General features: G+C 38.4%; 1 protein-coding gene across 2 annotated transcripts; it reads left to right on the top strand.

Annotated features, from left to right (window-relative positions):
- The first annotated feature begins 6,746 nt into the window (after nucleotides 1-6,746).
- LOC104438089 (heat stress transcription factor A-2) lies at nucleotides 6,747-9,779 on the top strand. Of its 2 annotated transcripts, XM_039308896.1 has the most exons (3): nucleotides 6,747-7,215; nucleotides 7,306-7,623; nucleotides 8,590-9,779. In XM_039308896.1, exons 1-3 carry the CDS (start codon nucleotides 6,907-6,909, stop codon nucleotides 9,427-9,429), a joined length of 1,467 nt encoding a protein of 488 aa, XP_039164830.1. In that variant the 5' UTR covers nucleotides 6,747-6,906; the 3' UTR covers nucleotides 9,430-9,779. The 2 variants fall into 2 exon arrangements, with proteins under 2 accessions (XP_039164830.1, XP_039164829.1); XM_039308895.1 differs by having other exon boundaries at nucleotides 6,747-7,623.
- The last annotated feature ends 3,354 nt before the right edge of the window (nucleotides 9,780-13,133 follow it).

The raw sequence follows: 13,133 nt of genomic DNA, 5'->3' as shown, positions 1-13,133 counted from the left end.
ATTTCTGTGTGAAGTATCTCTTGACCGACGAAGCCAAAAAAAATTGTCCTCTAAAGGCACTTGGAAGTTGGCCCCTTCGAGCTGGAAAATGAGACCCGCGGAGACGAAAACCAACAACGAAGGCTTTGGTTAGCCACCATGACCAGGTTTGAAGACCCATTTTGTCAACTCCTTTGACATTTACTCCAACTATATGTATTGTAGTTTAATCTAAAATTAACTTTTTGCCTCAAATGTCCCTTATTTTCCTCAAAAACATTTCTTTTGCCTCGCTAGTAACCATCTACCTATTACATTATAAAAAAATTCCTGGGTGTCCACCCCTCCTAGAAAGTAACACGTTGCCTTCCAAACAATCATTTTTGACATGTAACCTATGATTGGAAAGATATTTGAGTATAATTCCACTCTCTAGTTGAGGGTTTTGGCTAGTTTTAGCTGGAAGTTCATGAAAATTTCGTTTTTTTTTCTGAGGGTCCCTCTAAAATTTCTAGGTTAAGGTCCTTTTTGAGTTCCTCATGGGGGCGCCTTTGGGGACATTCGTGGGCTCTCTCTTGTCTCCAACCTTTTATGCCTCAAAATAGCTTGCTTTTGAGAGATTATTTCCTGAATTAAGCAACATTTTGCTTGCCATGCCCACATGACAAGCTTGCCAACTGAGTTGCTCTATCAGCTCCCCGACAGTGAAATCTTCAAACTTTTGCAGCTATTGAGTGAACAACTTTGGCTACGATTTTCACATGTCTTCAACAACTTATCCCTAGCCCAATTTTGTCCATTTGCACTCTTAATGAGAGCATTCCACTTTAGCCAGAGATTAGGCTGATTGGGAGCTAAGTGGGATATGGTGTGTCCACAAATTTGCTTACTTAATCGCTTTGAATTATGGCTAAATCACAGATTGGATTTTGGCAGCTATTTTAAACGTTTTAATCCATCAATTTAGCTCAATTTTTTGACCAGTTGGCACATTCATGTATATTAATTTGTCTCTTACTAAACTTTGCAATTTTTTCTATCCAATTTTGTAAGAAAATTCCTCAAAGTTGGCCATTTTCTTGCTCAGAAATTACCAACTTGATCCAAATTGGTCCTTGTGGCTTGATTAGATTAATCCAAGCCAGGCCAGGTTCAGTTTCAACTTAAATAGGGGTCAAAATGATAATAAAAAAAATGATGATTTAAGGGATTGGGCATAATTTTAAATTTTGCAAATTGGTCCCCCAACTTTGAAAATTGCATTTTGGAACCAATTTGCTGGTTCAATTGCAATCTAACCCCTTAGGTCTTGACTAATCACATGCGGATCCTTGGCCCCAATTTTTTTTTTTAACATGTTTAACCAAAAAGTTAACTTGAAAGTCAAATTTTGACTTTTCAGCAAAACGACATCTAAGGACTCTTACGACCCTTTTCAGCCAAGAAAAGGGTTCCATTGCGATTAAAATTCCCAAAGTTTTGATTTTTTATTTTTTAACTTAGGACTTGTCAGCCAAAATTTAGGTATCAACACTGGCAGGTTTTTAAGATAGCGAAGAGGGTGGGATTGAACCGAACTGTGCAATGAATACAGGGAGCGATTTTAGTATATCTACATGAAAACTGAAATTAATTCTCGAAGACACATTTTGACATAACTGAAAGCTTAGCTTTGGTACTTAAAAGTTAAGTGTGCTCAAGAAGGAGCCCTCCTAGGATGGATGACCTCTTGGGAAGGTGCTTACCTATACGCCAAAGGACAAAACCATGAGGCTCTCAAATTTTTTATGTGAAATTGTTGACATGTTGACCCACCTCCACTCCTTAGGATGTTTATTTTGGTCTGTGATGTTTCTACTTAAATTTTTGTTTTCATTCACACATCCTGTGCTTTTTCAAGGTGTCATTTTGCATAAATTCAACAGGCCTCATGTTTCAATTTATTGTATTGTCTGGATACATGCTGTTCCAGTTATTTGACATGGGGAAATATAGTGTAGTTCCGCCACTAATTTCTGTAAATTTACGGGAACCTCATTTTTGTCAAAGATGTCTTGATTCGCAGTAAGAAGGCGCTCGCCTCCGCCTCCAGAGCCCCATCGGCAGCTTTTCCTCGATAAGCCCCACCGTTGTGACCTTCGCGCTCGCAAAGGCCGAGCAAGAAGGTTGGTCGCGAGCACAAAGGTTGGTCCTTGATTGGGCCATGCCCTAAACTGCTGGTGCTACGTTGCTCCGTCTTCTGGAATCTCTCCCTGATTTGCCTGCCAAAACTCCTACTAACAGATGTTTGCTCGCAATCAGTCAATTAATTCGCACGTTTAAGATTATTTGATGGTTGAATAATAGGTAATCCTAAACTCATACTATTTATAATATATTTGCTTTCTCAAGAAATTGATGAGATGTTATTTTTCATGTAAAATCACTACATTAAATACTTTTTGTTCTTTGCTTGCAGCATGAAACTGAATATTTAGCAGATGTAACTCATGATTTAAAAAAAGATTTTGAATTTACGGTAACAAATAGTTTTTGCAAGTGAACTTGAAGCATATCATAAATATGTGGCATATGCAAAAGGCAAAAAATTTGGAGTGAAGAAGGCTAAGACTAAAAAAAAAAAAAAAAAAATAGAAATAAGTCGATGAACTTTTATGTGTAATTGTGAGAGGTTTATAGTCAACTTATCTGGTCATGAAAAAACATATGAAAGACTTAAAGTTAGATGTGGTTGTTGAGCTTTCATTAGACTTAAGATTGAGATTAGCGTTTATGAAGCCATAAAGTATGTTCGTGAATTTATACTGGAACATCAAAGCACTTAGGTAGAATTCTTCTGTACTGTTTGGGAAGCTTGGTTGTGGAATGGAATTAAATTCATCGCTTTTTATGCTTGTTAGGAGCTTCTTTTTCCTTTATGCGCATTAACGAGTCACCTTCATAATGGAAACAACTTTATCGTTTTGTTGAGCAGTTGCATCTATTCCTTATGCTTTGAAGGCGTGGGAGTTACCGAAGGAAAGACCTACAACATAGATCTCATATTGACTGAAGCGGATTTGTCGTCAATATCTTGATATGCTCTTCTTACTCTAATTATGGAGCATAACGTATGCAAAATATTCCAGTCCTAAGTACGTCTTACCTATCTATGCATCGCTGATTCATGTTCTTTACTGGTGTCATGGTCCAAGAATGACTTATTTATCATCTATGGGGATTTTGCAGTGATGTCTACACAGGATGCACGGTGTACAGGTGCATGTTGAGAGGTGCTGCTGACTATCTTGTTAAGCCTATTAGGAGAAACAAACTGAAGAACTTGTGGCAACACGTGTGGAGAAAACACCACATTATTAATCACTTTTTGTGCTTGCTCGTATTAGTTTATCACTGCAACTAATAGGAAAATTCACCTTCATTAAGGCTTTAGACTTGGTGAACTTAAAATAAGCGATAAGTTTTTTGTCCAATTGATTGTTGTAGATAATTCGCTGTTAGTGTTCAAATCCACTTTTCTTGAATAAGTGTACTCTATTTTTACATTAACACAAAATAGGTTGTTTGCTCACAAGTTCGGTAGTTAAAATGACGATTGATAGATGAGCTACTGATTGGGTGTCAACTTTTATCCCCAGTAGTTTGGCACACTATGTTGTAAATGCCTCACCCTGTGTTCAACTAGTCCCACCTTTGAGTTTGTAAAATCAGTCCTAACACACACCTATAACAAGTAACCAAAATCATTTTGGGCTGCGTTTGTATCATAAGAACTCAATGATATAATAAAATGCTTCTCCGTAAAACATTTTTTAGAAATATGGTTAGTTTTCTTTTGTTTGGTGATATATGATCAAAAATATTTTATGTTATTTGGATATTATTGGTAGGAAAATATTTCCGTTAACTCATTTTTCTAAATGAATCAAATGCTGGAAAGTTAGAAAAAAGTTTTCCTAGAAAATTAGAAAAACGTTTTCCTGGAAAATGAGAAAAATGTTTTCTTCAAAACAAAGTGCACTCTAAGAGAATAGTTTACTACTTCTCCAAATACGTAATGAACACATGAAAAAAAAATCCAAGGATGCCATTGCAACTGACTCAATTTCTAGACTTTCTTGCGTGTAACGAAGAGAACAATTTACTACCACTCCAAATTGCAAAAGGATAAAAACAAGACCCAATAGATATGTACTTAGCTAGAAGCGCTATTCAACATTTAACTTGGTTGTTCCTATGCATCATAATGTCCATTGTGACAAATCTATTGAAAATTTTATTTGTTATGCCAAAAACTCTAAATTTATACTTGAGTGACACATTTACACTTCATTAAAGTTCTATTAAAAATCACTGTTAAAAATCTAACATAAATCGGACATGACATTAATAATTTCTTTTCAAGGAAGTGGCACTAATGTAGCATCGTCAGATTCGCTGTTAATGTTCATCGTGAAGTTACTGTTCATTGTCTTTGAAGTTACTATTCATCATCTTCAAGCTCATGATTCCTTGGCCAAAGTTCCTTTGGCGCTCATTTGTCAATGCCCACTATTGCCCAAACCTTTGGTGGCCTTCATCAGCCCTTGTTTGACCACCTATGAGATGATCATCGCTTGCTCTCAAATCTCAAATTTCATATCTACGCAAGTGTATTAGGAGAGGGTGAGACAGAGAGGAGGAGTGATTGTCCTTTATGATGATCTAGCTGTGGCGAGCTTCGAAGCTAGATCCAACCTTAGCAATAGCTTCGGCCTAAGAGTCTACAATCTATATGGAGGCTTGAGAGTTGAGAGCCTTGAGGGATTAGAGGTGGTTAGCATGACAATATGGGTGTCGAAGAAAGTCATTGGGCTTAGCCCATGCTTGGATCATTGCTCGAGCTGATAACGAATCGGTGTTGCCGATGTTATTATTTGAAATTTTCCTTTTCTTTTCAATTTTTCACGTGGTGCTCGTGTGGCGCCACAGCAGCTCTAAAAAAAAAATGTGTAACTACGAGTACAAATTAGGTTTCGTGATGGCTTCCAAATGCATAAAACAAAAATAAAGAAGAAAAGGAAACACGCTTTGATTGTCATGTCACACGAAAGCAAGATGTTGAGGTGGCTACTAAAGTAAATGATGATTGGCCCACGTGTCGCTAACAAACATCCAATCATGACTAAGTAATAAGGCCTGTATCGTTGCCCAGTCCGTACCTCCCCAGATGTGGGGAAAAAGAACAGATTCTCGACTGGTCCTTTCCCCATGTCTCTTGTTTTATGCTCGGTTTTTCCGGAGACCTTTTGATGTTTTTGTCTTTCTATTTTTCGTGCGAATGCCTTAAGGGATAATTAGTTCCCCATCGGTTCAATTTCCACTTAAGAACCAGACCAATAGGATAAGTTCTCAATTCTTTTCAATTGAGAAACAGATCATTTGATTTTGAAATTGAATTGATTGGTCCAATTTCTAAGTGATCCAGTAAACTTGGTTGCTTATTTCTTTTTCTCTTTTTGATTCGTCATGCATAATATCTTTGATAGAAGCTTAATCCACAAGGCTAAGACTCCCACTATTAAGTGGGTCAAAGAAAGGTACTCTCTCTCTCTCTCCATATTATGCCTTTTTATTTTTTTAATACAGATTTTAAGAAAGCAAAAAGATTTGACTTGGTCACTTATTCTAATTTTATGGAATCGGTTTAGTATCAAGGGAACCGCCTAGAACCAGCCAGTTCGATTCTGTCTGAGCGATTCTCAATCTGGATAGTTCCTTTTGCTCGCCCCTATTTACCATTGGGAGAGCTCTTCACTCATTTAGTGGCTATTCCCTCATTATTTTCTTTTAGAATTTTATTAGAATAATAGTCTTTAAGTTATTCGTTACAAGTCACAAATTCTTATAGGAGTGGACCTAATAATAATTTATAATTACTTATTATTTGATTTTTTGTGACCCAAAACTTGTTAGATTAAAAAAATTATGAATCAATCATTTCTCTTTCTTTTATTAGTGAGGAAGACACTTTCAAAAATAAAAATTAAAAACCAAAAAAAATTACTTCTGAAAAAAAGAATTTAAATCATAGGTAGCACAAGACTATATATATGATGTTAATTAAAATTGATGGATTAGCGATGAGGATTACTTGCACAAACGACTTATATCAAGAAGAAACTTGAATCCGATACTATATTAGAAAATCCAATCTAAAAATTTAAAGTTATATATGATTAGAGACTAGATGAATGTAAATAGCCTTGTTATAATCCAAGAAAAGGATTTATTAGGAACAAGATATGCTATATCTTATGATGACACGATTGTCACGTGATTTTCTGTATTCGCTTATATAAGACAACCTGTTTGTTAAAAAAAATGGTTTTGGTTATCTTTTTCGTCCAAACGATGTTAGACAACAATTTATGTGATCAACAATCCTATCATGACTCTTTTAATATTAAAAACTTGAAAAAATAAAATTAATAATCATCAAACCACCTGAATCTTTTAATACTAAAAACATAAAGATGGAATTAATAAATCTTAAAATATCTGCCGCTAAAATGGGGACAGAAAAGCCTCGCCGAGACGCAAAAGAAAAAACGTGGTGGCTCTCGGCTCGCAGGAGCACATAAAATAAATCTGTTGGGGGGCGCGCTACGTGGCAGTGATTGCACCACCGTCACTCTTCCAAGGTAACGGTGCAGTCAGCTTATCAATTTCCTTTTCTCACGAGTATATAAGTCCACATGCCATCGCCCTTGCCCTTGCCTGCTCCACTTTTCAATTTAAGCTCTTTCTTACCGTCTCTCGAAATCCTACCATGTATGTTCATTCGCTTGAAATTTGCTCATATTATCTCCACCTTCTGAACCTGAACTCGACGCTCCTGACCCCCCCAAAAAAGTGAAAAAAAACCATGAACTCGAGCTCAAATTGATGACGGCGTTTCACGGCGGCGCCGGCGGTTGTTTCCCCGGCCGTGCCAATGGATCTTGCCCATGGTTTTCCGAAACCTTCTTTCGAGATTCAAGTCTTGAGCTAGAAAAGGCAAAACCTTTCGCAAGGTCACGGGAAGAAATCGCGTCCTTCGCTGTTCTTGATGATGACGACCATGGCGAGATAGGGTCCCGGTCGCCCTTGTACTCGGACCTAACCCGAACCGATTCTTCTCGGTCACAATCAAAAGCCCGTGCAGGCGAGCTAGGATGCTGTGGGTCGCTTTCCCATTCGGGTCCATTGCCACAGGTAGCCATTGGCGATGGCAAAATTGAAGCTGGATCGCGCTTGCATTCATGCCTGACCCGGCCCGAACTCTGTTCGGCTCTGGTCGTGCAGGCGGTGAAGATCAAGGAGGAATTGGAAGAGGAGGAGGTGGCGACCACTGCGGCCATTTTATCGCCGTCATGCTCATGGCAGGCGGCAGCATACGATGTGGCAAAGCCGATGGAGGATCTGGGGGTGGTGGGGCCAACGCCGTTCCTGAGGAAGACTTACGAGATGGTGTCGGACCCGGGTACAGATCCGGTGGTGTCGTGGGGCTTGAGCCAGGATAGCTTCGTGGTGTGGGATCGGCAGGAGTTCTCGAAGCAGGTCCTGCCCCGATACTTCAAGCACTCCAACTTCTCCAGCTTCATCAGGCAGCTCAGCACTTATGTGGGTACTTCTTCATGTTTTGATATGAGCAAACCAATGTTATTTGTTGTGGTCGTTATCTTTTGTATGGATCTGTATAAAGTATGTCTGTGTATGAGCGTTTTGGTTTAACTCTTCGGTTCTTTTTTGATGTCGTCGAGAGCGTGGTCCTCTTAAGACGTTTGCTCAGGTGTCGAGACTTAATTTAACCCACTTTGACTTTGTCGGGTACTATTTGTGCTGTACCCTAGTTTAGGGGACGAGGAACCAAGAAACCTGAAATGGTGGGCGAGATACACAGATTCTCTAAGAAATTTGGTGAATCATGTGGCACATGTTCTCAAAAATATGCATCGAGGGGCCAGTGGACAATGGCCCCTATTAGGCCCTCAGTAGTCATCATATTCAAGTGATGATGCTTTAGACGGTAGTTTGCAGAAACCATCATGTCAACCATGACATCAGATCACCCATTAGAGATTATCTTCGTACTGGATTCAGAAATGGCCTACAGCAATTCCCTTATAGCGGTTAGTATTTTGCATTTACGGCTTTAATTCTTCATTATGCACTTTCTAGCTGAAGACAAGTTTCCTTTGGCCATTGCTTTGTTTCTATCCGGTGTTTTGTAGCACCTTTCTTCTTTTTGGGCAAGACCAGAAGCATAATTCTGCACTGTTGTATTTATATTATATCTAGTAGTAGCTGGATTGATTTTGAGTTGTTTGCCTTTACTCTTAAAATTTTCCACACTCTTTGTACTGGAATTTGGATATTTGTAAGCGGTCTCTCCTTGGCATGCATTATAATCCGTTTACTTTCTATATTGGCCTAGTAATACCCCTTGTGCACATCTTCCACTGAAACTTTCATGGCCTTCATTCTGCTTATTTTCTACTCTTTAGCCTTTGGTTCATTATGAACTCCTAGACATAGCTTCTTCCTATCTTCTATTCTTCATGCATCATAATTAAAAATGTGTTGCAGGGTTTTAGGAAGATCAATCCAGATCAATGGGAGTTTGCAAACCAAGGTTTTCAGAAAGGGAAGAAGCATTTGCTGAAGAACATAAAGAGGAGACGCAACTTAAACAAGCATAGAAAAAAATCGAGAAGTACTGTCACCTCTGATTACCAGAAAGCTGAAAAGGAAGCAGAACTCAAAATGCTTAAGAAGGACCAGGAAGCGTTGAAGACCAAGATCCTTAAGCTAATAGAAGAGCAGGACAACTTGCAGCATGAGATCGAGCAGGTCGCTGAGCAGGTTCGCCATGCCGATTGCAGGAACCAGCACTTACTCCTCTTCCTCATAAAAGCAGCCAAAAGCCCCAACTTTATCCTGCATTTAACCCCGAAGAAGAAGCAAAAGAGAGATTTAGAGACCTGTGAATCGAGCAAGAAGAGAGAATTGCTTGGTCCCAATGCCGAAGCCACCAAATGCTTGCTAGAAGCAATGGATCACATGATTCAAAGCCCAAAAGTTGATTGCCTGAAAATCAGTGACGATTTGGCACAGATGGAGCGTCGGCCAAATAGTGTTGTGCCGGAGCATCTTGGCACCTTTCAGATGCACAATCCGTGGCCTTCGATGGATGGTGAAGATTTCAGGGTTGCGCAGGGCCAGACGCCCAATCAGATGACCGGAGCTAGCTCATCTGATTTGTCTTCGGTATTCCAGGGGATTTCCGAGAAACTCCTCAAGGAAGACGTGGTTATTGGCACCGATGCGGACAACATAGAAGTAGAAGACCACCTGACGTTGAATGACACGGGAATCTATCTTGAACTGGAGAGTCTGATTGATGGAATGGGTACACAAGTGAACTGATGGAGCAAGCAGGAGGACTGATGCCCTAAATTTTCATGGACTCTCGCGCTGCCCTTTCTGTTACTTTCTTGTCCTTTTGGGTTCCGTTTTGTTATTAAGCTGGACATTAGAGTCATTTTTGCTGCTGTTTTTTTGTGACCCGGATCACATAATACAGGTCTTGCATAATTGGAGAGAGATACTGAAGTGAAGCGACTTTTTGCTTGACGGCATGAAGGTACATGCTGGAAACAGGAAGGAAGAGAGAATCCAACTCATAAACTAGGTTTTGGTGGGTCAATGGAATATGCTTGTACATATGTTGTAGTTTCTATCTTTTTCACCATTGTATCGAAGTCCTTTCAGTGTTCATTTCTCAAGTTAGCACAAACTCTGTGTGTGTGTGTGTGTGTGTGTGTGTGTGGTCACCAGTTATGTATAAGTAGAAGCGTTAATTGTGCGAAAGTTCATTTTCAGTTTTAATGAGAAGAACTTTTCGAAATGCTTTACATTACCAAATTTCAACCAGAACTTACAAGAAATGTTCCATGTTTCTTTTCTTTTCTTTTTGTTTAAATCGCAGGTGCTTCTTGTGAATCTAATATGTGTTCTTATTGGAAGCTTCAATACGCCAAGCAGGGAGAGGTTGATTGATGCCGTAATTGGTCCTTTTTCCATGAGAACACTGCCTAGTCACATGGGTAATCATTCAAACTGCTCGAAACTAAAGGAGATCAAATGAAAGGCTTTTTTTTTATAGAGCATTGAAGTTTTAATTCCCCAAAAGAGTTGGCAAACTTTTCGAGAAATTTTCAAACAGCCTTTATGAAGGGAAGTCGTTCTTTTTAAAAGTTTTCAAAGTGAACCTTGTCCTAAATTAGTCTTTAAAATGAACGACTAAGTTTCAAATCACTCCTAGCTTACAAGCCAACTATCATCGCTCATTAAGCATGTGCACTTCATGCGGCACTTTCTATGGAGGCTGATGATACAACCAAAGGAGGTGAATAAGCTGATTTTCAAAACTTATCTTTCTTTTCTTTTCTTTTTTCGCTGAATTACTTAAACTAGATTTGATAGATGCAAAAACAATGGATAATATAAGATGCAATATATTTCTATAAGATAAATGGCGAAATAAGTAAAGAGATAAAATACAATGCTCGCAGATTTTATGGTGGTTTGATTTATAACAAGTTTGTGTCTTTATTCACCACGAATAGGCTGGAATCTATTAATATTCTAGTTAGTAGTTACACCAAAGCACGTGCTGCTTCTATCCAAAATTAATAGATCCCACTATCAATAGACAAGCACTACCTATATTTGTACACTCAAATTACAAATTACACTGAACAATGACAACTCTCAAAGGAGTAGATCACAAGTGAATAAAATCACGCTTGCAACATAAAATAAATGTGACCACATCGATATTTACAACTTTCTTAGTTTTACATAAATTATTCAAAGTGTATCAATCTTCTTATATAGTCTTCAGCCTCCAAATTAACCGTTAAAGAATCCTTAAGAGGATTAATTAGCCATTGAAAATTATGAACGCAATTACTATGAGATCCGGTCAACCATATGATCAAATCTTCTAGGTAATAATGAGGTTTCCCTAAATATAATAAGCTATGTGGCTCAATAATCTATTCTTCTAATTGATTGAGTAACATAGGTAACAATCATATTGATTTCTCTCCATATCTTCACTTCGAGATTCCAAGCCTTGAAAGCTAGCTATTTATAACTTCTAACTCGCAAATTAAGTGAAAGAACATTGGTCTTCTTATCCAGATTGCTTGAACTAGAAAAATATTTTTCTCCATAGCTGATATAATAAGCCGTTTCTATCAGCAATCGACTTGCGTATTGCTATCCATGGGTACACTAATGTTCAAGACTTCACTCACTATTCACCTTATCACGATACCTCTAAGTTATTGTGAACTTCCCATTCTTCTAAACCTGTTCACACTCTATCATGATCCATTCGACTTCTAGTAATCTTCATGCTTCAAATTCCATCAATGGCGATAGAGCGTCCCTCATATCAACATTACTTGAAGTAAGACAACATTTACATCTATAAAATTATAATTAGAAATAGAATATTTTGTCAATTTCAAAATATTATAGGGACATTTTCGTACAAGGCATTGTCTTGTTTTGTTTTGCCTTCAACGACCCCTTTTGCGCCGTTTCTCGCCTCAATCACCGCATCTCCAGTAAGATTGCCTTCGATGTGCTCATTGCCCGCTTTTTACAGTCTTAGCTGCCATGAGGAAGCCCCGCGCGCGATCAAGACAATGGTGCGTAGTGGCTTTGGTCTCAACGGAATCCTATAAGCATGGGCAGCCACTTCCAAGCCTCGTCGACGGGGTCTACCTCGATAGGCAGCCAAGTTGGAGCTCCAAAGAGGAAAGCTAGTGTCCACAATACCTCGAGTTCTTTGTCGACACCGTCAAAGCGAGTCACTTGCAAGAACTCCATTTCCCTACCTCTAGATCTGTCAGCAGAAATATGATTGGGAAGAAGAGTGGAGTCAGATTTTGAAGTGTGATAACACTCTCTTTAAAACATTATTTATCCCCAACATTGCTAATAGTTATTCAACAAAATCAATACAACAAAATCTCAATGAGAATACCGGATAGCAATTCCCGTGTTTCTCCAATAACTCTTAAAAGGAAACAATTAAAATAAATGGTTTGTAATTTTTTGAAAGAAAATTGACAAGACTAAAGAAAATATGAGACAAAAAATGATGAATAGTCTTTTAGAATTATTGTGAACAGATGCTTTCTCCAAAGACATTTTGGAATTCCTATTAAATAATAATAATTATAATAATATTTTTTTTTTTAATTATGGATTTTAAAACTTCTGAAAAGACACGACTTCTTAAAGATTGTAAGATGCTGAATTACCTTAGGAATAAAATTCAAAATTAATTAATAAAAAACAACCATAACCCAATTGCGAAGTACATCTACTTATTGCATACTGGCATATGGGTATTGTAGGGTCCAACCCACTAAACCCATCGTTTCCATTAGAAAGAGTGGAAGGCTTTCACACTTACATATTGACACACGCACTTCTAATTATTCTATGTGGGAGGAGGAACTTTCAAGTTTGTTTTACAAATAAACTACCAACAAAATCCACAATGGACCGCCGACAAGAAGTCGCCAGGACGCCAAAATCTTGCAACTGCACGTAGCCATCACCGTGATAGCATTGCCTCATCTTATGTTGCCTCGTCTGATGTTGTCGCCCTTCCCCTTTTCTGTGTGCCGTCATCACCCTCGTCTCCCTCTGTGAGCGTTCTCTCCACCATCTCTTCTGCGCGCATCTCTCTCCTTGCCATCAGCCATCATCATATCAAGAACTAAATAGTGGCGACCACAAGGGTCAAATATTGACATGCTTGTGCTTGATTTGAGCCTTAGATCTCGCCTCTAAGGCACGGATCAACCTCCATCCTAAATGAAAATGTCTTTAGTCATGGTTTGGTTACTGTCACATGAGATTCACGTGCCTGTCCGTCGACAAATAATTGATTAGCAGGTGAGTTGTGGGTGATTGAAGACTAAGTCGCTTACTTATGGACTTTATTTGAAATGAAGTTCATTTTAAAGAATCTTATGATTAAATATTCCATTTCAAGGGCTATTTGAATAAAATTTACTGAGTCTTTGGAGAATCTTTTACAA

The sequence above is a fragment of the Eucalyptus grandis genome, chromosome 3, assembly GCF_016545825.1.
Source record: "Eucalyptus grandis isolate ANBG69807.140 chromosome 3, ASM1654582v1, whole genome shotgun sequence".
Classification (NCBI taxonomy): domain Eukaryota; kingdom Viridiplantae; phylum Streptophyta; class Magnoliopsida; order Myrtales; family Myrtaceae; genus Eucalyptus; species Eucalyptus grandis.
This window is presented reverse-complemented; position numbering and strand designations above follow the sequence as displayed.